The 27,527-nt window shown below is 36.8% G+C and overlaps 1 protein-coding gene across 3 annotated transcripts in view; it reads right to left on the bottom strand.

Annotated features, from left to right (window-relative positions):
- Window positions 1-27,527, bottom strand: part of SCAF8 (SR-related CTD associated factor 8) — a 180,916-nt gene that overhangs the window by 111,203 nt on the left and 42,186 nt on the right. For all 3 annotated transcript variants that reach the window (XM_088142318.1, XM_088142313.1, XM_088142328.1), the window contains exons 18-20: window positions 27,306-27,359; window positions 24,896-25,108; window positions 22,554-24,153 (exon numbers count right to left, since the gene is read on the bottom strand). In XM_088142318.1, the coding sequence (XP_087998444.1) occupies window positions 22,568-24,153; window positions 24,896-25,108; window positions 27,306-27,359 (1,853 nt within the window). In that variant the 3' untranslated portion in view covers window positions 22,554-22,567. The remainder of the gene's footprint in view (window positions 1-22,553; window positions 24,154-24,895; window positions 25,109-27,305; window positions 27,360-27,527) is intronic.

Raw genomic sequence — 27,527 nt, 5'->3', positions numbered from 1 at the left:
AGGCAGCAACTAAAACCATCCCAAAGAAAAAGAAATGCAAGAAAGCAAAATGGCTGTCTGATGAGGCTTTACAAATAGCTGTGGAAAGAAGAAATGCGAAAAGCAAGGGTGAAAAGGAAAGATATAAGCAGCTGAATGCAGATTTCCAGAGAATAGCCAGGAGAGATAAGAAGGCCTTCTTAAATGAACAATGCAAAGAAATTGAGGAAAACAATAGAATGGGGAAGACCAGAGATCTCTTCAAGAAAATTGGAGATATGAAAGGAACGTTTAGTGCAAAGATGGGCATGATAAAGGACAAAAAAGGCAGGGACCTAACAGAAGCAGAAGAGATTAAGAAGAGGTGGCAAGAATACACAGAAGAACTATACAAGAAAGATCTTAATGTCCCTGATGTCCACGCTGGTGTGATCACTGACCTTGAGCCAGACATCCTAGAGAGTGAAGTCAAGTGGGCCTTAGGAAGCATTGCTAACAACAAAGCTAGTGGAGATGACAGGATTCCAGCTGAGTTATTTAAAATACTAAAAGATGATGGTGTTAAAGTGCTGCACTCAATATGCCAGCAAGTTTGGAAAACGCAACAGTGGCCACGGGATTGGAAAAGGTCAGTTTACGTTCCAATTCCAAAGAAGGGCAACGCCAAAGAATGCTCAAACTATCGCACAATTGCACTCATTTCACATGCTAGCAAGGTTATGCTCAAAATCCTACAAGCTAGGCTTCAGCAATATATGAACCGAGAACTACCGGATGTACAAGCTGGGTTTCGAAGAGGCAGAGGAACTAGAGATCAAATCGCCAACATTCGCTGGATCATGGAGAAAGCACGAGAGTTCCAGAAAAATATCTACTTCTGCTTCATTGACTATGCAAAAGCCTTTGATTGTGTGGATCACAACAAACTGTGGCAAATTCTTAAAGAGATGGGAATACCAGACCACCTTACCTGTCTCCTGAGAAATCTGTATGCGGGCCAAGAAGCAACAGTTAGAACCCGTCACGGAACAACCGATTGGTTCAAAATAGGGAAAGGTGTACGACAAGGCTGTATACTGTCACCCTGCTTATTTAACCTATATGCAGAGTACATCATGAGAAATGCCAGGCTGGAAGAATCACAAGCCGGAATTAAGATTGCAGGGAGAATCATCAACAACCTCAGATATGCGGACGATACCACCCTAATGGCAGAAAGTGAAGAAGAACTAAAGAGCCTCTTGATGAGGGTGAAAGAGGAGAGTGCAAAAGCTGGCTTGAAACTCAACATTAAAAAAACTAAGATCATGGCATCTGGACCCATCAATTCCTGGCAAATAGAAGGGGTAGAAATGGAAGCAGTAACAGACTTCATTTATTTGGGCTCCAAGATCACCGCAGACGGAGACTGCAGCCATGAAATTAAAAGACGCTTGCTCCTTGGGAGGAAAGCTATGGCAAGCCTAGATAGCATATTAAAAAGCAGAGACGTCACCTTGCCGACAAAGATCCGCATAGTCAAAGCTATGGTTTTTCCAGTAGTAATGTATGGCTGTGAGAGCTGGACCATAAAAAAGGCCGAGCGCCGAAGAATTGATGCCTTTGAACTGTGGTGCTGGAGAAGACTCTTAAGAGTTCCCTGGACTGCTAGGAGGTCAAACCAGTCAATCTTAAAGGAAATCAACCCTGATTGCTCATTGGAAGGATCGATAATGAAGCTCAAGCTCAGATATTTTGGCCACCTAATGCGAAGAGAGATCTCTTTGGAGAAGACCCTGATGCTGGGAAAGATTGAAGGCAAAAGGAGAAGAGGACGGCAGAGGATGAGATGGTTAGATAGCATCACTGAAGCAATGAGCATGAAACTGAGCAAACTCAGGGAGGCAGTGAAGGACAGGAAGGCCTGGCGCAATATGGTTCATGGGGTCACGAAGAGTCGGACACGACTTAACGACTAAACAACAACAACATGCATCTGAAAAGTATTTGAAGAGCTTGGAAAGATGTTAAAAAAAAAAAAAGGAATTAAAATTATTGGCGGAGGGAGGGGAGAAATTCCAGTACAAGGAAATACTACAGTGCCTGGGGCTTTTTAGACTGGAGTGAGGGTGGGTAATGGAAGATAACAGAAGTATATAAGCTCACACACAGTATAGATTTTCTCCCTGAGTTAGAACTTGAGGTCATTCATTAAAAATAATGTGGAGACATTCAGGATGAATAAAATGAAGTGCTTCTTTGCACAACACACAGTTAAATTGTAGATATGTTTGGTGCTATAGTATGTGCAGTTTTAAATGGCTTTAAAAAGGAATTGGACAAATTCATGGAAGATTGGGTTATCACTGGCTGATTATTTGCCTCTAGAATCACAGAACGCAAAACCAGTTTCTAGAGATTAACAATGGAAGGTTATCATCTTCCTGTCCATGTTTGTAAGCTTCCTGAATGCAACTGGTTGGTTAACTACTTAAGCCATCAGCCTGATCCAGGAGATCTCTTTGTGTGTTTTTATGTAAACAGGACAGATGGCTGCACTGCCTGGGAAAGCCAAGAGTTTTTGTCCAAACCATCTGGAGGGCACCACATTGAAGAAGGAAAAGGGCAACATAGAACCTAGTATGACAGGATTGGATTAGTCCCTCAAGCAACCTTCACTAACCGATCATTAGTTGGAGGAAGGCTAGGGCTATCAGATTTGGGCTGCAAAAATCCAGATGACATTTACATCTACAAAAGGTCATGGTTTTTTGTAACTCTTTGCTGTCTAGTAGGCATCTAATAGGCTGTTCCAAAGTATGTCATGTTCACACTTAAGATACAAATAACTAACATATTCTGAATTGCACTTACAAAGCCATATGATTATTAAGCTAGTGTCAAGGAGGCCTGCTTACAGTCTATACTGTATATGAGATGAGGCAGCCATGGGCCAAGTGGTAGGCCTTCTATATGTATATGCGACCAATATACTTTGGAACTCCTTGCCTCTGGAAGTTGAAGCAGCACATTCTCTCTTGGCACTTCATAAAGCTGTTACAACAACACTATTCCACTGTGCACTTAACCAGAACGTAGTGTTTGTCATGGGCATCTGAGGAATTTCTATTGTGTGTCTTCTTGTTTTTATTCTGCATTTTAAATCTTGTTGTACATCACCTAGAGAGTTTGTGGATAGGGACAGGTTACAAAAACTATGAAATAAATAAACAAAGCAAACAAGCAAGCTTATGTGTTAATTTTAACTCTCAGAATTCTCAGCAATAATCATGCTGTTTGGAAATTCTGGGAGCTGAAGTCCATAGATCTGGAAGCTGCTCAGGTTGGCAAAAGCTGCTTTAAATAGAGCAGTTTTGGGAAGGAAAGGCATATAGTGCACTCCCTTTAGAAAATGACAAATATTTGGTACCTTAAAAATACCGCAGCTATAAACCACTATGCTGAAAGCTTCACCTAATTCAGTGGGAGTTACTTCTAAGGGAATAACTGACAACATAAATGTTGTGCCATGGACATTTATAATGTTTTGGGGAAACACTGTTGAAATGGTGGTGGCAAATTGTAATGGTATGTGGGAATGACCTTGGGAGACAGGGGGAAGAGATGCTGCCTAGGGAAGGATCAGGTAAGGGGGTGGAGAAGCTCGCAGTTGCATAATGGACACAGAAAGAAACCTCCCTAATTTATCAGGCTGTAAAAAGAGATGGCGGGAGATCTGTACTTTCAGACTTGCAAGATTCTGCTAATGTAGCCTTACAGTAAAATAGAATTAGCTGGTCGCGTTTTCAGTCTGGTCTACCTGGGAAAGCTGACATCAATCTTGCAACTCTCCTGGTCCCTTTAGATCTTTCATCAGCTTTTGATGCCATCAGCTTTTGAGGCATCTTGCAGGAATGCCTTCTGGGGATGGGGACTAGAGGCATTGTTTGACAGTCATTCTGCTACTTCCTAAATTGGTGGTTTCAGTCAGCTGAGGTAGGGGAAAAAGGTTGGCTTGGTGGACCTATTTTGCAGAGTTCCACAAGGGTCAACCTTCTCTCCCCTCTTTTTTTAATATCTATATAAAGCCACTGGGTGAGATCATCTGACAGTTTAGGATGGGGTATCATCAGTATGCTAATAATACCCAACTGCACATTGCTACCTAGAGCTGTAGGGCAGATGCAGCTGACATCTTACCCCAGTGTCTGGCGGCTGTCAAGGTCTGTATGGGAAACAGGTTGAAGCTGAACCCAAACAAGACAGCAGTACTGTTTGTCCACTGAGGCTCTCCAGTAGCATCAATAGATACTACCCCTGAAAAGCAGACACTACCCCTGAAATGTTTATGATCTGGGGGTACTTCTGGACTAGTACAACACGTAGAAGCTGTGGCTAGAAGAGTCATTTTGGTTGGTGCACCAATTGTGGCCTTATCTAGTGCTAGACGATTTCACTTCAATACCTCATGCCCTCATTACTATCCAGTTAGATTACCATGCTTACTATGGATGTTTGAATTATTTTCTTATATCATATTAATTGCCAAGAGTCATAGTGACTGTGGTGGGATACAAATGTAACCAATAACTAAGGAAGAAATCTATTTATTTGTAATATGCATTGGATCACAAAAATATCACTAGTGTATATCAAATTTCAAATTCTGGATGTTCATTGATTTTTGTGGATTAGCTGTATCAATTCAGTATAAAGCTATAAATGGTATTAACTATTATGACTATATATTATCACCAACAACTAAGACAGTATCCTCTTCATACTTGCTACTGGGGAACAAAAGCAGGAGGATGCTATTCAGCATCTCCTGCTCATTATTGACTAAGGACAAAATGGGCATTTTATTCAGATTCAGCATGGTTTTTCTCATGCATAATAGAAAACTAATAATAGTTTCTAATATGATAATAACATTCAGTTATTATCTAACATCCTTTATTTGCTACACCTGTATGTGAAAAAGGAAGAAAGGTATAAAAAAGCATTTGGTCTTCTAGAATAAGCTGACAGAATTCACTTTATGATTGGTCAGATGTCACTTTGAAACAGTTACTTTTTGTAAGAAAGTTTTAGTATAAACTTTCCTTAGAATTTAATCTAATTTCAGATCTTTACAATTTCCCAAAGCCTAAATACTTTAAATGCTATTTGAATCATATATGGTAACTGAAAACCATCAAAGTTGACATAAGGAACTTCCCACTGCCCATTATTAGGGGCTTACAGTTTAAAACAGGCAAAATAAAGAACAATGTATTACCTCCAGTTTTAAAACCAGTGGCAGAGAAGCTCACAGGGTATTTGTTTCAAGCCAGTTTAAGTAGAAATCTATTGAAAATTAAGACTAAATCTTCAGAGTCCCTGAAGCTGTCCTGTCTTCAGCCTTTTATTAGGGATCTCCTACTGAACTTATCTGAAGGATTCTTTATGGGTATTCTAAATTATAACCTTTAAATTAATTCTAATAATTATTAATATTAATATATATTGCAGCCCATATTGTGCAATTCATATAGCAAAGTTGCATGAATCTTTCATGTAGTATACAATAGATGTGTCTTTATATCTTGCAAGCTTTGATTCTGTGCACAGCTAAAGCTATTAATATAAGCATTTTCGAAGCAACAGGATGCAGTTTATTAAGAATACTAAGTTCTAGATTCAACATGTCTACATTTGCAAGGGAAAAAGCAGAAGTGTAGTTTTTACCCTTAAAATCTGACATAGAATTATAGTGATCAATTAGCAGAATCACAGAGAGGAGGAAATTAGAACTGAGTTAATGTCCATTTATTTCAGGTGAACATTTGTGGTGGCAATAATATTTCCTAGAATATGGTTAGCATTTCAGCTATTTCAGTATCAGTCTGCATTACATATTGAAAAGATTAATGTACAGCTGAAATTAAGAGAAATAATGAACATTTCAATCTAAAAAGGTATTAATTCCTGAATTCAGCAAATTACATAATCATCTAACACAAAAAACATGTTTATCAGGGCTCAGCAATGCTGCACCTTATGTTATACTTAAAAGGTATGTGACTTTTAAAGAAAAATGGCCAAAATCCTTCAAGATAACCAAATCCTTCAAGACTTCTTATATGACATTTCATGAGATTTGACCAAAACACTAGCATTTTTGATATTTTGGCATACTTTAGGAAGATTTCATAGGATTCCACCTATTTAAAATTGTATTTTTCTTTTTCTTTTTTGCAACTGTGCAATCATTGAAGATTGCATAATAGCACCTACAATGAGCACAGACATTTGGGTGGGGAGAATGACAACGTATGTTTGATGTCATCATGCCTGTGCCACAAGTTATGTATTTGCATAAGAAGTTGAGACACAAGTACATAAGGGTGTCATTTATGTGATATCACTGCCCATGTGTCTTCATTTTGACATCACTGACATTTGCTGCAGATGTCACTCACCACCAGAAAATGCTGCTGACCCAGTTAATATATATGAATACACTTCTAAATTCTCTGCCAACAACAAATTAGATAATTCTATATCAAGAACATTGGACTCATCTGAAATAGTAGAGGAGAACTATAAAACAGATGCATTATAAAAAAGTTCCCAGATTTGGTTCCTGGCAGATTTGGAAAAGGCTCCTGACTGAAGTTCTGAAAAGCTCATGTCAATGAATATAAACAATACTGGATTCACACATAAGCATAGCCATGGCTTATTGAATAAGCCACAATTGGTTCATATAATACCATGGCTACTTCATATCACATACTAATCCAAAATCAAACAACATAATGGTTTATGGTTAATCCAGTCAGTGTAAAGTCACTTTCTATGTTTCTGTGCTCTAGGTCAGAATCTGAATTGGTCAATGTGTATTTTCTTTCTTATGGAGACCCCTTGTTGATATTATATATGGCAGGAGAGAATCCCCTATATTTCAGAAGTGGCATTTCAGGACCAGGTAGCCAGAAACTTCTAATGCATATACAGAATGTTGCTTTCAACCATTTGGGCCCTAACTGTGTGGAAGCTTAAAAAAATACATTAGAAGTACTTTTATTATGTTTATGAACAGAAAAAAAAAATGCCCATCTTGTCAAGTTTGGTGACTGTATCAGCTAACTTGCATGCAAAGAGGCACAATAAGAAACAACGACTTCAGTTATTTGTAAAGTCAGTTTTATTAGAAGTGATTTGACTAGAAATATGGCTACTGATTGTAAAGGCCGAGGACAGTGGCCAAAATTGACAGGTATAGACCAAAGATATTAAGAGATGAGGAACATCCATGCTCTGTGGCTAATGCCTTAGAAACTGTCAAGATCATCCAATAGATGTGCAAATGAAGGACTCCATATCAATCCAGTGAAATAAAATTTCCAAGTATTCCAAAAGCCTAATTTTTCAGAATCATTTGAAAATTTATATACTGTAGAGAAGAGCTGATATGGTACACAGAGGTGCTTTAAGAAACTAGCCTTTTAAAAATACTCTTCAAACAGGTTAGGTCTTGACTATCTGAAAAACAGCTGTCTTCATAATGAACCTACTCATACTTTAAGATTTCCACAAAAGGTCCTTCTGAAAACACTCCCACTTTCAGAGGTCTCACTATTGAACAGGCAGGAGAGAGAATCTGTTGTGTTGCTCTCAGGCTATGTACTGTACTCTCTTGGAGATGTATTTGCCTTTAGGAAATCTGTAAATATGCCTTTCGTTTGCCTGGCCCTTGATAGTGAAAACTGTATTATTCATGTTTTCATTTATATTTTAATACCTTTTTTTATTCTATATTTGTGTACCTGTGTTAAACACATATTTGTGTTTTAAACTGTAAATGTTTTGAGTGTTTATTCAAACAGAAAATCAGCATATACAAGAAATAAGAAAAATGACTGAAACACACAGAAGAAAAATCCCTTGTATGAGTAGAAAGTTTTTCCATTTGCACAAGGGAAAATCTCCAGTTTTCACCAATCTCCTTTCTCAATTGGTCTTTCTGGGTCTAAGTAACTGCAGCAGGCAAGAGGCAGAAAAACCTTGTCATTCAAGTGGAAGGAATTGCAGCTGTGCTTTCATCCATACAAGTTGTGGAGGGGAAAAAAAAAAAGCTTTTCATTTTTGTTGCATTGGCAGCTACTATCGGGTAGAGTTCTCTTCTCTATTATTAATAATTATAATTAATATTAATTATTGATTATTAAATACTTATTTGAATAATTATTATTCTATTATTCTATTCTATTCTATTCTATTCTATTCTATTCTATTCTATTCTATTCTATTCTATTCTATTCTATTCTATTCTATTGGTACAGTGTCTTCCCTATCAGTAGGGTGTTAATTGACCACAACACACATAAAAAAATGAATAAATAAAAATCCTACCCTATCTCTAAAAAAAAAAATTGCCAATGAATAAAAGCACACAAAAAGATGAGATGTGGACTAGAAATTTTATAAATGTATTTTATGGATTGGGCAATAAAGAATTAAACTATTCAGAGAATTAGTGAAAAGCTGAAAATAATTACAATTGTGATTATTTTTCTCATATGTTTTGATAAAATCTATTTAGCATATGGGATCTGAATATTAACATGACAACTTCAACATAAACTTCTCGGTGTATAGATGCTACAAAATGTAAATTTAAAAACCTGCGATCTCTTTGCAATCAGATGTTTATCTACATGAAGTGGCATGAATGTAGGAAAATCACTGCATGAAGCAATTCTCACATTACTAATTTGCTATACATTATTAAGAACCGAGCAAATAAATGTTTATTACAAATTCTGATACTTTTTTAAACTAGAAAGTGTGATTCCATTACATAATGTAACAGCACATTTTTAGGTCATCAAGTCGGCTGGTGTTAGACCTACACAGCACTTCAGAGTCAGTGGGGGCTCAAATGAGAGCACCTATCTGAAACTCCCTAAAGCAGTCACACACCTTTTTCTGGCTTTGCACATCTGCTACTGCTGCTGTATAATCACAGGAAAGACACATTTAGTTTAAGAAGATACATTCATCCCCATCCTGAAGTACCTTTTTGTTTTTGAATCCAAAGTACTGAACAATTGCCCAAGAAGATCAAGCTCTTCTTACAAGTGATAAATATGTTAAGTATATTTAAATTAAAACTGTATATATATTTAAATATCCCTCATGATACAATTTTTCTGCAATTAAACTATGTTTTCCCCCCCTTTGGTTATAATTTTTTTAAACTTTTCTTTCCTGTTTTCTCATTTACTGTGGTGAGGTGAAATCTATTTTAGCAGACAGAGAATATTTAATGTAAACATGAGAAATGCTTATTGGTAAACTTTACATCCACTATATTTTCAAATGCAATTTAGCACTCTGAAATTGCTTTTGAGATCACTTGAGGCCATATTAGAAAACATTTCTCCTACAAAAGAAGATGGTTTAGTGCAAACTTGGATTGATTATAATACAGAGTTATGTCCAAAGCAGTGAAAGGGCAAATAGAAATGAATAACTATGCACCATGTCTTGGCTGCCTAGAAGTTTTCAAGATTTCAAGTTTTCAAGATTTCACAATGAAGACCAGAACAGAATTAAATCCTCCTTTTTAAACTAAATGCTGTATAGGTGTGCTGAATATTGTTCTGGATCAATTTTTTGTAGTAAAAATTATTCCTGGGATCTAGAAACATTCTATTGATGTGAAAATGTTTGTGTATTTCTGTTTCTGCTTACAGGCAATGAAAAATGCCTTTTCCGTGCTGAGGAAAGTATTTGCAAAAACAGCTGTTCCTTCAGGTCAGCTCCAGTATAGGACAATGGTCTAGATGGACCAGTATCTGGTTAAATATATGGCAGCTTTCTAAGCCTAGTCTACTTAACATATAGAAGCAAACACTCACTGACATCTTGGAGATAAGTCCAAAGCTGTGTATTGTGGAGGGATGGAGCTGGTACTTTCAATTCAAAGCATATTAATAGTTTTCTAATGCCACTGTGTTAGGAAGTTAATGGTGTAGGTTATAACAAACACTCCCATAAGGTCTGTGTGAAGATTAATAGATAACTTCAGCTGGCACAAATGAATAAAAATAGAAGTATTAAATAGAAATAAAATATATTGTTTCCTTCAGAACTGAGATAAATACTTGAGCGGTCAAGTTATCTGTTAACTTAAAAACAAAACACAGCCATCAAAAATAAGGCAATGCTTTTAGCATTCTTGGATACATACTGTACATACATATATATTTGAAAATAAAAACAACCTCAAGGTTTCCAAGACCTACTAAAAGATGCAGAAGTAGAGATTAAAAACATTCATTGGCCAGAGAAAGCACTTAACAGTTCACTGTAAAACAAACAAGAATTTGCTGCTATCCTTCATTTGTAGCATATGGAAATCTTACACATACTGTACACAACAGTACAAAAAATCTGAATATTTTTAATGATTTTTATGTGCAGCACTTTGGCTAGATGGGAGGTAAAATAATATCTAAAGGAACAAGGCCAGGCAGATAGTGAGAGAAAAATATTTGGTTGTTTGAGTATGCAAAATTGTGTTGCCTGAAAATAATGTAGCATTTTATCTACTAGGCTATATAGAAATATACCAGTTTTCAGATTAAAAGGTCATTAAAAATTAAACATGGCCTGGCAAGGATTTATGTTTCCTTGACCTACAAAAAATGGGGTACTTTTTAAAGGAAAGCAGAGGAACCAGTTGGGGAAACGGGAAGAGAAATAACTGACTGGCTCAGCTTCTTATATCCTGAGAAAAAGTACTGAAGTGAGGCAGATGGGTATTATGAGGTTAAAATATCCCCCCTATATAATAAGGAGAGATTTCAGGAAGGAAAAATGGTATTTCTCTCCCATATACTTTGCCTAATAGCAAGTCAGAATACAGGTAGTCTCCAGTTTAAGAACGAGTTCCGTTCCCAAGGTCTGTCCTAAAGTCAAATTTGTATGTAAGCTGGAACAGTATTATTGTATAATACTGTATAAGTAGTATTGTGTAATGAACTTGAATCATTGTGTATTTAACTCAAATTTTGCTACAGTAGGCTCTGTTCTTAACTATGGGTCACCCTTAAACCAAGCGTTCTTAACCTGGGGACTATCTGTAACTACAAAGTTGGTTGTTTCAGATTAACTGAAGCTTTGAATGGGATCATTTCATTTATGCCTGTGTATACAATGAAAATCTACACTTTCTTAAAATAAAATCTGGATGATATAAATAATCAGAGAAAAACAATCATCTGGATGGTATAAATAATCATAACCATACCATTTCTACTTAAATTCAGGTAGCCTGACACTCAAATATATTAAAGGCAGGGGTGGCAATCTTTCATATTAACTTCTGGATATTAAGAGCACATGGCTTCTGCAAAATGCTAAAAAACTGCACAGGGATTGATACTTTTCTAATTTATTCATTATCAAATGTTATTTTAAAACTTCAAGCAAATGTAGGTTGTGTGCAGAAATTATTTACTTTTAAATCATGCCTTTGGGAAAAACAGATGAAAACCCTAGTTTTGTGAAACTTCAGCTTGTCACTGATTGCATAATGCAGTTTTATATCTTCAAGCTTCTATAAACTCTGATGCCAGAAAATCTCAAGCAACTGAGTTTACTTTTCAAGAATTTGAAATCAAGATCACTGGGTGAGGAAGAAAATCTATGATGATATGGAAAACAAGGAAATAAAGAATGAAACAAACAACTATGAAAATGAAGTGAAGCTAGTTCTTTAAGCCAAGTCTACAGAGAGTTCCAATAAAGTAATAAAAAGTTTAAATATACCATTAATTCCACATTAATTTTTTAAGTGTGAGTGAGGAAAGGTATTTAGACACTTGTATATGTACCTGTCACTGGTCTCTCATCTCCTTTCCAAACTATATGCTTGGTTTTTTTTAACAACATGTGTACTTCTCAAGATTAATAAAGCTTTCTATCTTTAGTATTCTCTAAGCACATAGCTTCAAAACTCCCCCTCACTGAGCATTTGTAAGGCTTTTTATACCTCTAAATACAAATCAGGAACAAACCTATGTTTTTATGTACAGACACATTCATGCTTACAAAAATGCATGTTGCTGCTTCTTGTCATTTTTCTGCTATTCCAGAAAGCTAAGTAGGGATGGGCTTTGTTTGTATTTGGATGGGTATCATTTGGAAAATCCAGGACTACAAACTAGACTGGGAAGCTGAAAACACTTCCTGAGAGAAGGTAATGGCTACAAAATTGCATGGATATGTTTATATCAATCATCAGCAGTTCAGCTCTTCTTGAAGATGACACTTTAATATGACTTTAAATCTGTGTTATATTGTAAGAACGATGGACCAAAAACAAAACAAAACCCTGTTTTGTTTGTTTCACTGATATTTAGTCAAAGAAGCTAAGAGCAACCTATCATACTGAATGCCTTGTCTCCAACAATATTCTGTACTTAAACCTTTAAGTCACATGGTTTTTTTCACAACTTTGACAAGTCAGTTGCCATAGCTGACTATGTTTTCTTTATATAGATAAATAGTAATATAAAAAAAACTGTTTAGAGTGACCCGGTTTCTATTAGGTAGGGTGGGCCCTTGGAACATCTGTTAGGCTACTGTGAAGATTATTCAGGCTATCTGATGGATAAAGTCTCTCTGACTCACTCCAACTTGGACTCTAACTGGATAGGGCAGGCTGACCCCTGGGGGCATGGTGTGGGAGGGAGGTGATCTGGGATGAGTTTGAGCTGGTGACTCCTGAAGAATTGGACAGGGTTCTGTGTGCTGTCAGCTTGGCCACCTGATTGCTGGATCTGTGTGATGGAATGGAATTATGAAGGCCAAGCTCAGGGAGACAAACATTTTCTTAGCTTGCCAGAACCGCGTGGCAGGAACAAGAGGATGAGACTGGCACCTCCCTGAGGAATTCACACTGTTGTGGCTGGAGGACTTTGGGAACTGGGGTTTTAGTCTGGGAAGATTCTTGCTAGAGGTTGTAGCTAATAAACATAGCTGGACTGAATTGGCATTGTCTCTTGGAGTTCCTTGGGCTAGACCTGACATCAATCTTCCCAGACTCATTCAACCTTCAAGACGAAGGAGTTTGAATCATGGCAACAGATCCCCAGGGAGCTAATTTGACACCACAGTTATTGGCAGCAGCCCTGCTACAGCATCAACAGCAAGTGGATGCACAAATTAATAACCTACAAGCAGCTATGGGACAATTAATACAGCAGCTCGGACCAGTAGCCCAGCCACCACCTCCCCCGCCGCCGGTGTTGCTACGTTCACCTGGTAGCATGCCAGAGAAGTACAGAGGTAAGGTGGAGCAGATGAGAATCTTCCCAGACTAAAACCCCAGTTCCCAAAGTCCTCCAGCCACAACAGTGTGAATTCCTCAGGGAGGTGCCAGTCTCATCCTCTTGTTCCTCCCACACAGTTCTGGCGAGCTAAGAAAATGTTTGTCTCCCTGAGCTTGGCCTTCATAATTCCATTCCATCACAATCTGGGCCCCTCCTGGGTCATAAAAGCAGCCAGGGAGGTGACCTGCAATTAGGTCCAAGTCGTGGTGTCAGCCTCTCTTAAGGAGGGAGTGGTACCTCCTCCCTTGAAAGAAGAGGTGGTGGCCTCCCTCCTCAAGAGGACATCCTTGGATCCAACGGTTTTCAACAACTACCAACGAGTCACCAACATTCTCTTTTGGAGAAGGTTGTTCAGAAGGTATTCTCTCTGCAGATAATGAGAAGTCTGGAGGAAACAGATTATCCAGACACGTTTCAGTCAGGTTTCAGGCCAGGATTTAATACTGAGACAGACTTGATTGCACTTGTTGATAACCGTGGTAGAGCTGGGATGGAGTGGTGCATCTATCCTCGTGCTCCTTGATCTGACACTGCTCCATGGGTTGGGGATTGGGGGTGCCATTTTATGGTGGTTCTCTTCCTTTCTCCAGGGCTGATTCTAGTCAGTGTTGGTTTGGTGGGAAAGACTGCCACCTAGTCCCTCCTGTATGGGATGCTGCAAAGTTATAGTCTCTCTTCCTTTTTTTTTTTTTTTACATGAAACCACTGGGTGTAGTTATCCGCCAGTTTGGGGTTTGGTATCATCAATATGTTTATGAAACCCAGTTGTATCTTTTAACCCTGGGCCAGCCAAAGGAGGTTGTAAAGGTTCTGTTCAGTTGCCTGGAGGCTGTGCAGACTCAACCCTACCAAGATCAAGTGGCTGTAGGTGTTTGCACCACCCAGAACCAGAATTCCATCTTTGATCTTGGATGGGATAGCACTTCTCCTTTCAAGGCTAGTACGCAGTGTGAGGGTCTTTCTGGACTCACTGCTCCTGCTTGAAGAGCTGCTGGCAGTGTGGCCAGGAAGGCCTTTGCACAACTTTGTACAACTGTACCAATTGTGCCCTTTCCTAGATTGGGGTGCACTTCAGACAGTCACTCATGCCCTAGTCATCCTGTGGCCTACTGCAACACACTGTACATGGGTCTGCTGTTGAAGACCACCTGGAAACTTCAACTGGTCTGGAATGCAGCAGCATGAGCAATGATGGGCATGCCATGGTATGCTCATGTAACACTTCTGCTTTGCGAGCTACACTGCTTGCCAGTTTGCTTCCAAGCGCAATTCAAGGCTCTGGCCATTACAAAGCTCTACAAGGCATAGGGCCTGAATGCTTGAAGGACTGCCTATCTCCCATAATATCTGCCTGGCAATTTGCTCTTGCAGGGTTGGCATGCTCCAGGTTCCTTTGATTAAACAATGTCGCTATCGGAACTCCGTAAGTGTGCCTTCTCTGTAGCAACTCCTACCCTCTGGAATGAGGTCCCCCCTGAGATCTGGACTCTGCTGTTATTTAGAAGAGCTGTGAACGTTTGGTTCTTCACCCAGGCCTTTGGCAAAGGAGAGTGAGACCCTTTACTTCAATCCTTCTGGTCTGACGTGCTTGCCATTTTATAGCTTTTATGTGTTATTGTAATTTCTTTGATTGCCGTGAGCTGCCCAGAGTTGTCGGGAGTCAGGCAGCATACAAGTTTTAAAAATTATTATTATTATTGTTGGTCACACAGTGAGCCAGTTGTTTTGACTGTTGCTGTTGTTAAACTGTGTTCCTAAGAGCTGTTGAACCAGCTGCACAAATCTGTATATAGGACATGTATGGAGGGATCAAGTAAAAAAATATCATGACCAGCAGGCATTAAATCAGGAAATTTTGTGGAGTCTTTACTGGAATTATCAGTAATAAAATCTGCAGTAGGCATAAGCCTAACTACCTAGATAACAACTGAGAGTTAATGGAACAATCTAGGGGACAGAAAGAGGTCAAGACAGATCTTCAAGAATGAGCTATGGCAGCTTGTATTTAAAATCTTCTGGATCCAGCTTGCTCTTTAAGGTTAAGCAATACAATTTTTATTTATTGCCACAGTTCCTTTCATCCGTGGACCCAAAGGACTGGGAAAGAGCTGGATCTTTTATTTTGCCACATCGAATTTGGCTCTGAGACCATTTGTTAAAACAGAATGAAGTGCTGCACTTCACTTCAGCGGAGGCACTGTCCTGGGATGCAAAATAATAGCACTTTCTTTTACATCCTATGATTTCTACTATCCCCATCAGCATTTTTCTTCTGTTACAAAGGTATTAGGTTCTATGTTAGGCCTTGCCTTAGCAACAGGTAATTCTGAATTTCTTATGTCAAACCTGTTTATTCTGTTTTAGGCTTCCTTATTTAATTTATTCATTTAAAAGTTAAAAGAGGTGGCCTTCCCAATTCAGGCTTGGGAAATTCCTTGTTGCCATTTAATCTTCCCTAGTCACCACCCCTTTTTCAGAGTCTTTGCCCACCTTTCTATGGATATGTTTTATTAGATTAATCGTTCCCTGATTTTGTGAGTTTTCTCACAGAACACAGCCCTGAATTTTCTTAAGTAAACTTTGTTGGGAATATTTTGCTCTTAAATTTTGGGACAGACTCAATCCCAGCAATATTATTCCAACTGGGTTACTCACATCTTATGTAGAATAAACGGATGTGTTCTCCTTCTCTGTATTTGACTCTTAGGTGTCTCTTGCTGAAAGCTATATATCAAATTATATACCAATATTTGAAAATTATTCATTTAAGAGGAATGATATGTATTTTAGACAAGATGAACTAAAATACAACAAAGATATACTTAATGTTTCCAATGTGCATGTGAGAGCATGAATTTCCATCAGTTCGCTAGATCAGAAGCAGCAGCTAATAGAAGAAATGCTACAATACTGAAAGAAATGTCCATTTGACTAAGGAAAATGTCAAATCATTTTACTCATGTAGTTTTAAATATGCATTACTTTATGTACATCTAGCAATAGTGCATATGTAATAAAGAATGAGTAGCCCACCTAAAATGTAACGTGTACATGTGTCAGAACTCCAACATCAGTGAACAGATAGGTTTTAAAGTTCTTGGCTCATCTAAGATCCTGAAAGTAGCAATGACAGAATAATCCTATATGTTTACCCAGAAGTCCCCTTGAATTTAACAAGACTCCCTCCAAAATAAGTGATACAGGAATGCAACCTAAATGAATTTCTTTAGTATAATTTTAGATGCAATACTGAATACTTTTACATTAATAGTATTGTTGATAGCATTACAATATATAAGCTGCACTCCAGGCTCTGTTCATTACGCTGTAACAGCTCTCCTTTTCAGAAGAACATCAGAAAGCCCTATTCCTTTATCAGGGGAATAAAATGTTGTCAGTAATAATATTATTGTGAACAGGCAAAATTATACCTTAAGTTAGAAAAAAAATTAAAATATTTATTTCCAGGAAACCTTATTGATGGCAATTGTGCAGGCACCTGTCCAAGGTTTACTGTTAGAGTAAGACTCATAAGCCTTAATAAGGAATCCAAACAATTCCATTTGTTAGCCTAATAATAAAAATATCTTATTATTTCAAACCATTTAAAAGAATACTATGGTTTATTCAATAATAAAAAGACTTTTAACATCATAGAGAAAAACATATTCTTCTCTTGCATGAATGTGTATTTCTTAATACATATTACATTATAACTGAGCAATCTAATGTTTCCTTCTCTCTATGGACTTTAAGCATTTATTTGATAATCTAGCATAGGCAGTAATACAGTTTCAGTTTCAAAATTAGATTTAGATGCTGTTTGCCAGTGTTCTTCCTTTCTATTTCCATGGCATGGGACTGGGTTATTTGAGGGACTGCCTCTCCTCTATTACATCTATCCGTCCCATCAGGTCTGGCAGGACAGGCATGCTTCAGATCCCATTTGTCGGGGAATGCCATCTGGTGGGGCCCAGTTTCCTTTTCTGTTATGGCGCCCACCCTTTGGAACATCATTCCCTCAGAGATCAGATTGGCTACTGAATGATTGACCACTGAATGAAAAGCCTACTGGCTTTCCATAAGGCCTTACAGACATGGTTTTGCCATTGGGTTTGGGGATCTGGGTGTGCAGCAGAGCCTGTGCAGTAGTTATGCTGACTGTTATTGATGGGTCTTGTTATACCTCGGCTACTGACTGTGTTGTTGCATGGTTTTCTATATCGTTTTTATATATGATTCTTGTATTGGTTTTTGTTTTTATATAGTTTTAATTGCTGTGAACCACCCAGAGTCAAGTACTTGAGATGAGCAAAAATATAAACTGAAATAATAAATAAATAAAGGATTTTTTACTTGCAGGATAAAGGTACTGTCTGATCACAAGATGCTTCAGCAAGTTCAATTAGTACAGGGACAAGCAACTTGGTGTCTTCCATGTGTTTAGAACTTTAAATTCACATTAAGCTATCATGGACTAGGAAGTCCAGATGTCTAGTCTGCATTACCAAATAGGCTACAATGCCAGAGCATATTGCACCCATGCTCCTACAGTCAGTCTTGTGCCATATATTTGCCCCTATAGCCATACTAAAAATTTCTTTGTTATTACTGGAGATAGCAAAAGTATCATTATATGTATGGAGATCCTTGTAATTTTTGTTCTGGAACTATGAGCTGTTTATCCAGGCATACTAAAGGAAGATTCCAGGCCCATACTTTGTGGATTAGAGACTTGTATTGTCACAAGAAAAAAAGGTATTTCAAAATAGATTCTATTTCACATAAACTGTAGTGCTAACATGACAAAATTCATATTGCACTATTCTGATTTTTCAGTTTTTTCCACTAGCACTGTAAAATTGGATGGCAATTATCCTATTGGAATTGTTAACTAAGAACAAATGTCAGAGCAATAGATTACACAGTGTTAAATGAAAGATACTCAGGTGATTATCAATCCTTTTTGGTATTAAATCTGTTAAGTATTTTGAAATAAACTTTGTTTCTGCAAATTCTTAGATTTTATAGAAAGGAGACAGTTACTGAAATACCAAAGGAAGGAATCACATCTAAAAAACTGTGTAAGGGAAGAAGCAAAATAGTTTTCAAAAAAATGTTCTTTCAGAAATTAGGGATGGAATGTTAGGAGCTATCCAGCTCATAGTTCTTTCTCATGTAAGAAACTATGTACATATAGCACAACACTTTAAATGTACAATTTCCACTCATATTCATTTTTATAGGTAATCAATTTTAAGTATTTGCAAAAACATATCAGGTGCATTTCATAAGCAAGATTAATTAAAAACCAAACAAGAAAAACTTCACGGCTCAATGTACATGGCATTTGAAGGCTGCAATCCTATGCAAATTCAACTCAGCTCAATGGAGTAGGTTTTGAGCAAACATGCACTGGACTAGGCTATAAGCAAAATACCCATTTTTTCATACTAGAAAACCAACAAAAAATCATCAAGAAAGAAGTGCTGCAGACTTATGTATTCAGTAACCAGTCTGTCTTAAAACCACTTTTATAATTTTAATATCAGTTGTGGTCACACTTGCTTGTGATTTTTGAAAGGTCTTAGAGTAAAAAAATGCATTTTGAAAATATACATGTTTTTAAATTAAAGCAAAGCAATTACCATTGGCATTTAATATTGTGCATGAATTACAGAATCTATGGGAAATCGCTCCTGATGAATTATAATTTCATGAGTACCACTGGAAACAGAATTTTGGGAATCAGATACATGGATTACTTGCACTAAAATGTGTTTATTGTCTCTTTTTAAACAGTAACAGAGTTTACTTTCTGGGAATGTCAAATTAGCTTCCCAATGATGCTATGCATATTCTGTATGGTATCACTTATAGTATAAATTCCTAATTATGATTTAATTTTCTTTGGAAGAGATTAAATTAACATGGTGTTTAATGAAGCTTTTAGGGCTGTCAAGCTATTGAATTAGACTATAATGATTTAAGTTATTAATTATATATTTTGGTTACATCATTTATTTGAGATTCTGCTTTATTTTTTGTAGTAAATTTACCAAAACTCCTTTGAAAATTACACATTAAACCAATATGCCACCACTGAAAGATAAAAATTTAAATTACTTTTATAACAATTAGCTGTGGTATGTTCCTTTCCTTGCTGAAAAAGGACAGTTTTTCTCTATAATGCAAAATATTTATTACATGTGGGAACAAGAGGAGAAAAATGTAGGGAAGAAAAGTACAGCAGTATATCCTCAAATAATTTCTTGAGCAAATTTTAGTTTGCTATTAAAATAATTAGTGATTAGGCTATTAATTCCATTCATTTAAGCTATCAGCTTTAGCCTCATAAGGAAAACAAGTCACATCAAGCAAAAGACTCACAGCTGATCCTGTGTTCTCAATATGTTGATGAGCGGAGGGGAATTACCATTTCTCAGCCACTAAATTAAAAATATGGCCCCACCTGACTCTCATGTAATAAAATGGAACAGCTACAAATTCAGTGTTCTCAAACTGGCACTGACAAATGTAAGGCTTCTTACGCTTATTACAATAACTTGGAATACCACGAGTAGTAACTTTCTGCCAACAGAACTACCTTGTCAGGAGATCCCTTCTATCCAAGAAATATTCTTGTCTCATCCTGCTTCTTCCTCAGATTAGCAGATCTGAGTTAGACTTGCTCACCTCAAGCCTGTCTTATTTTATAAGATGCTATGTCCAAAGATACCATAAAATATACTTTTGTGCTATTTAAAATTGTAAAAGATACAGCTTTTACACAATTCCAAGATATCTTTTTATATGATAGTGATATGTAGCCAGTGCTATTCCAAGATTTAAACTTAAACTGCATAACACACCCAATACTATTTGGCCATTTGTAAAAATCAAGAATGCAATCAAATCCAGACATCTTATTAGATCTATATTGACAGTCTCTGTCGCAAAGTAGGAAATGCAATGATATTCAATCAGTTGCATTATTTCCAGTGAGCACAAACAAACCTGGGGCACTGTAGGTAGATTGTACTGATTTTTAAACAACAGCATCCTGATTCTTAATGTTGTTATAGTTTAGCAACAATAATTCAGTGAAACTGAGTCCATCCTGACAGCCAGACTGCTAATACAGTCAAATTAATATTCTTTATATAATACAACAATAATGCATTAGTTATTTAAGACTTAAGATGACCAAAATCAAAAGTGGTAGTGCAATTGTAAATTTCTAAATTGTAAATTTGTAATTTTCAAACTTTATTGCAATGAAAGGGTATTGGCTTCATAATGTTAATGAAATTTCTGTAACTTTCATATTTTCATATTATTTTAAAAGCATAATTTTGTGGAACATGACTAATTCACATTATTGAAATGTAAAAATTCAAATTTTCTTGAATTAATGCCATTTTCTACATAAAATATTAGTTTATCACAATATAAATTCTGCAACTATTATTATTCTTTAGAATTTGAAGGCTTTTTAAAAAAAAAATAAAGGATAAATGGTTACATTCTATGAACTTGTTAAAGAGTAGATCCTAAAAACATATTTTTAGTTTGGGCAGAAATATTTTTATGAGGCCATTTCAAATTACAGAAGCTAGCCAGCACAGAGTTAAAAAAAACTCCAAATTTCTAGATGCCAATATTCAATATTTAGGGGTCTTGGCAACAATATTAATATCCAGATAAATTTAAGAGAAGCAGTTAAATCAAACGAACAATGTAGTGTTCATTATTTGTGCAACCAATTCCTTTCAGTATCAAAACAATCCTATGAATGTCTACTCAGAAGTAAGTCCCATTGGTGTCAATGAAACTTAATCCAAGATATATGCATATACGATTGCAGCCTAAAGAATCTTCAAGCCTAAACCTGTAAGTGGTCAGTGATTTGAGATAAATAAGAGTGTTTTGTTCTTAAAGTGGCTCAATGTTTTAGGCAACAACTATGAACTGAATATTCACGGCAAGCAAATCATCACAAAGTATTTTTATAGTATCACTTTCTACCCAAAACACCAGAAGCATTACAAAAATGACAATTCAAACATTTGCTTCATTTTTTGCACCATATATTGCCACACTTAAAAAGCATCCTTAAATCTTACTCTTCAGCCTTCAGAGCATGCCAGATTCCACCTTCTGAAGTAATAAGAACTTAGAAGAGCAAATATTAATTTGATTAACCTGTCACATCAGCGTCTACAATTTTCTTTCTACCTAAAGAAGGTTAAATATGAAATTGCATAACCTAATTCATTTCATTTTATTTAACTGTCTACATTATTCTGTGAGTGCGTGCGCATGCACTATCACACACAGAAACAGTGGTATCTACATACAGTTTTACACAAATATTTACATACATACGTTATACACAAACTAATGTGATTCATGGTTTATTTTTAGTAGAAAGGCATATGCTTTTGTAGCATCTATAATTGTTGCACTAGTTTTACAAGAGCATTATAAACCTTATGCAACAATTAGCTAAAGCACAATTCATCCAGAATGTTATAGATTGTATATAAAAAATACAATACCTAGAATGCTTATCAAACAAATAATGCTTTATTGGCATCTAAAAAAACATTAAAACGTATGTTATTTTTTAACCCATTGCAGTATGAGGAGGACAAATCACGGACACTTGAGAAACAGAGACTATAATGCATAAATTTCAAAAACACATCATCTCTGTATTATTTATGCTCCTTTTCTGTTTGCTTGTGCCAAACTGAGGGAACATATAGTATCACAGTTCTGCCTATGCTTTAAAATTTTGCAGCAGCCTAGAAATCTGGACAAGATATACCAGCGCCTGTTTTCAAGTATAACAATTTCTATGGCCAACCTAATAGTATCTAAAAAAAATCAAGTTCTTCCATAGGAAGTCTTTTTCTTTGTTTGACAAGCTGTTATTTATCCTTCTGAAGTAAAAGCAAGTGGGGCAAGTTTGCATTTTGCCAGGAAAAAAAAAGGAAAAGAAAGAAAAACTTTACCTACCATGTTCAAATTAAGAACAATATTCTATACAGGTCAGTTGTACAACTATTTAAGTGAAAGATGAACATGAATATTAGATTAACTTAATCCTGGAAGAAAAAAAAATGAACTACTAAGGTCCAGTCAGCCATTCATCTATTACAGAGAGAGATGACAACTTTACAAAAGGTATCTTTTTACCTACTGAGTGATGATTATGTCCCCTCAGTTTCTGTGCTTTCTACCACTGGTTCAGTTTCTAATTCAGCTTCTGTGTCACTCTTCTCTTTTTTTGTGTCATTTGAAGTCGCCAACTTTTCATAAAGTTCCAATTCATCCTGTACTTGCACAGCAGATGGCTGATTCTCTGTCTCTGTGTTTTCACCATTAACTTGGGGTACACTATCAGCTTTTTGTTGAGAAGCACCACCTTCAAAATATTCAAATGCTCTTGGATGTGGAGGGGGTATCCAGTTGTTCTGTGTTCTCTCTCTCCCAAATCGGTTTCCATTAATTTCTCTACCAAAATTAAAATCTCTATCATCCCTGTCCCTTTGTCTTTCCCATGGTCTACGACGGTCATCAAAGTCTCTGTGAGCATCTTGTTCAAGTCCTCTGTTCCAGGTGGGACCACTTCGAGTTTCAAATCTGTAGTTTGTTTGCCGATATCTCTCTCGAGCTTCCTGGAACCCTTTGAGACCACCATATACAGGAAAGGCCTGGTGTTCTCTTTCATCATAATCTCCTCTTTGACCCCAGTGCTTTTCTGAGTTGAAAGCAAAATGCTCTCTCCTACTGAGATTATCAATACCTGGCCTTCCAAAGTTCTCCCGTAAATCTATATGTGGCCTGACAAGATGTTCTCTTCCATCTACAGGAGGTCGACCTAGACCCTCTCTTGGATCTAGTGGTGGCCTTCCAACAGAATCCCTTATATCCATTGAAGATGCTCGATCTCTATTTTCTACTGGAGGAAAGCGATAGTCTCTATCTCCTTCTTGTTGAATGCTATCATCTCCAATAGGCAATCTTTTATCTGGGTTAGATATATCCATATTTTGCCTACCAGAAGTTGCAAATGGCCTGTCTGTTTGAGTAAAAAGATCTCCTGGAAGGAAAGGAACTCTAGGTGGAGGAAGGGATGGATCAAGGATAGTTGGAGGAGGAACTGTACGTTGTGGTGGCATCCCAGGTTGCAGCAGTGGAAACCTAGGACCAGGTGGCTGCGGTATTAATCCTGATCGGATTTCTACTAGAGGAATTCCAGGCAACCGTTGACTAGCAATAGTTAAATGGGGTAAATTTTGAATTCCAGTGGGTGGTTGTAGTCCTAATAGTCCAGAACCACCTGAAATATTTGGTGGTGGCAATCCTAATAGTCCAGAACTACTTGAAACTATTGGTGGTGGCAATCCTAAAATTCCAGAATTGCTTGATACAATGGGTGGCTGGATTCCTGACAAAAGTCCAGTATTATTTGACACTATGGGTGGCTGGATTCCCATTAAAATGCTGGAGCTGCTTGAAACATTTATGGGCTGTAGTCCTGTCAAAAGCCCAGAGCTACTTGAGACACTTGGAGCCTGAACACCTGTTATAAGACCAGAGCTATTTGAAGCAGTAGGTGGTTGAACTCTTGTCAGAAGTCCAGAGCTGCTTGAGACACTGACTGGCTGTACAAGCCCAGTACTACTTGAGACATGGGGTGGCTGAATTCCCCCTACAAGCCCAGAACTGGTTGAGACACCAGGTGGCTGTACTCCCTCGGTAAGTCCAGAACTGCTTGAAACGTCATCTTGAACTGAAATAGAAAAACTTAAATTAGCAAACTGAAACAACCATGCCTAAGTAATATTTTTCTTTTTAATAGCTTAACAAGAGTCAGATTAAACTAAATTCAACGTCTACAGGTTGGTTTCTAATTATAATCTGCAATAATATCTATTTAAGAAGAAGTAAATACAGTCTCTCACAATGAAGAATAGTTTATGAAATAAAATATGTTTAGAAAAATCATAAGCTTTTAAAATATTTTAGTTATAGAGAAATAAAAACAAAACAGAACTACTAGGATTTAGCATATAATTTCCCTGCCTTACCGTCTATTTGAGTGGATAGAAACTATAAAAATTATGTTAAAAGGTTTTTAATTATTTATATGATATGAATATTAGTACAATTCAGATTAAATGAACAAAAAAGGACTGCGGCAACATAGTGACAAGTGAATAACAGGCCTTATAAAAACAGTCCACTGTTGAAAAAAAATAGTAATTATATTGCAACTGGGCTAGTAAAAAAACTTCAGTCATGCTGATCCTATTTTCTATCCTTCTAGTACAAATGTACTGTATGTATGCATGCATGTCTTTATTTATGTCCTAGGAACAACAGACAAGTTCAATATTCTCCCAAAAGTTGCATCTAGTACAGGACTGGAATTCTTGAAAGCTATGACATTCATATATATTATGTATGCATGTACATGTGTGTACACACACACACACACACACGCACCCCTAAAGTTTTATAATACTACTTACCAGTTCTGTGTTCACTAGATGAGATCTGAAGATCAGCATGAAGAGATCCTTTTTCATCTAATTCTGAATTGTTATTTGAAAGAGGAGGAAAGACATTTCCGGCAGATAATGTTGGTGTGGTAAGATTACTAGAAACAGTACCAACTGGTAGAACAAGGCTGCTAAAATCTTTCACTGACTCCTGAGCAATAGGTAGTGAAGGCTGTACAAGAGCTGTAAAACAGTACACATACATATTAATGCTTAATCAAAAATGTTTAATAGTGCAAATCTATGTATGTCTATCTAACAGTAATCACCAGCATGTTTATCAAAACCTGAAGCATCTTTCTGCTTTAAGTGTAAACAAGTAACCACAAGTAAAAGTTAAAAACAGATAAAACATTATCTTTAAAACATCCAGAGCAAGCGAAGCTATCAGAAAACCCATTAAAATTATATATTTGAATTGCAATTTTAAAAAATTCTAATCAACACTCATAGATAACAATAATTAAATTCTATTACTTATATTAGAGAACCACAATTTAGAGCAGCAATACAAATAGTGCAGCTTTCAAACAGCATGAGCCTCTTGGCTCACCAGATAGAAGATGGCTCAGTTATGTGCCTGTCATCCTGCTTGATGTTAACTGTTGTTTTAAGAAAGTTCTTAGTATGAAGTTAAGAGTTCATGGAATATGTGGGTGGGACTGTATTTTATTTCATTTTATAGGCAAAAATGCCAAAACCTGTCTGTAGGAGGCACTACTGTGCTTCAAGCACAAGCATTGCTAAATTGAGGTTATACAAGTGCAAAGATTACTATTACAATATTGTTTTGTTGAGCTTTGGTCAGTGCATGTGTTGAATCCTACTGATGTTGAACTTCAGGGTGAACTTAAAAACATAAGGAGTCCATGTTAGCTTGAGATGAATTGTTGAGCTTTGTTCTATGTATGTTCCATAGTCTTGTGTATTGTTGACTGCACCTTTTCTCTTGTGCATTTGAAAATGCAAACTATGCTGGTTTGGGCCAGGCCTACTGGCATTCCTGTTGATGCACTGAATCCCTCCACACCCAATATGAATTATATAAATTCATTAGGTTATATTCAATCGTGTAATTTCATTAACAGATCAACAGGTCTGATTCATCCTTAAACAGCTCCCTCCCCCTCCCATTCTTCTCCATATACTTGGAGAATATACTTTACAACAGGTTTTGGTGGCACTAGGAGATGAGCAGCATAACTTTAAAATCAGCCCCAAATGCCTAAATCTATGTGGTTACCAGTGGATTTCTGGGTGCAATTCAAGGTGGGGTGGTTTACCTACAAAGCCATTCATGGCACAAGGATTTGGTTATTTGCAGGACTGTCTGTCTCTGGCCACCTCTGCCTGTCCGGCAATATTTGACAGGGCAGGCGTGCCCCAGGTCCCATCACTTACACAATGTCATCTGGCAGGACCCATGAGAGACATCTTATCTGTGGCAGGGCTTGCCCTATGGAACAGCATTTCCCTCAGGATTCAGATGGATCTAACCCTGCCTGTCTTTTGAAAGATTCTGAAAACCTTTCTTCTCCTAGGCACTGGATAGGAGGTTTTGTGTCCACCTTAATTTAATTGTTTCTGATTATTTTGCGCTGGTTGTATTTTAATGTCCTTTGTGGTTATTATTTGTTTTCAATTGTGTACACCATGCTGAATTGCTCACTGAGTATGTGGCTACAGAAGTTGGTTAAATAATAAATAAATAAATTTCACCTCCCCCATATAAATATTCAGTTTTAAAGGTCAGTAGAAGACCTGCTAATTGTGAAAAAAATGCCTCTCATTAGAATACTTGGGTCTGGGGTGCATTTTTTTAGGACAGGTGACTCTAAATGGTACATATTTCCAAGAAAGGAAGCACTTTTTAATACAAGAAATTCCTTATAAAATATGTGTAAAAAAATCATAAATGAAAACAGTACATCGTTTTACTTCATTGCACAGAAGCCATTAAAACTTTTGTGTCAGAATGCATCCCCTAGCAATATATGTATTTGTTATTTGCATAAAACAACTATTTACGTGACATATACTACAAAGAAATACTATCTACATGCAAAAATCATAATGTCTGAAACAGTCCTATGTTCTCCACTCTAACCCTAACCCTAACTGGGGGTCTTGCTAGGAAAAGCTCTCACACAGAACTGGACTGTTTATATAGTTCTTGATAGTGACATATAAGTGCCACCCTACCTAATAGAAATGAACTTGGCAACTTAAAGAAGAGTAATCAATAGCAGGAATTCAGTCCTAAGCTTTATGATGTTATTTATAAAAATAAATCCAATGTTAGCCGATTCAACCAAACCATTTTTTCTGAACTATGACAGTTGTATTGGAAACCTATGAAGAAAAGATAAAAACAGCTTACATGTTGGGACTACTGGTGGTGGAACAGGTGGTGGAACAGGTGGAGGCATGAAACCTAGAAGAAACAAAAAATAAATATTAATAAACAAACTGATTAAACTTTTTGAAAAGTAACAGCAAGAGCTAAATTCTTAACTGAATTATAAATATGTTCAAGCATACATTATCCAATTCAAGAAAGTGCTATAATTAAATACACCCATACAGCTATTTATGGAAATAA

Source organism: Python bivittatus, unplaced genomic scaffold, assembly GCF_059951505.1.
Source record: "Python bivittatus isolate LINGU-HERP-01145 unplaced genomic scaffold, Pbiv_v1 ctg000020_np1212, whole genome shotgun sequence".
Classification (NCBI taxonomy): domain Eukaryota; kingdom Metazoa; phylum Chordata; class Lepidosauria; order Squamata; family Pythonidae; genus Python; species Python bivittatus.
Note: the sequence above shows the minus strand (reverse complement) of the source record. Positions and strands in the feature narration are given on the sequence as shown.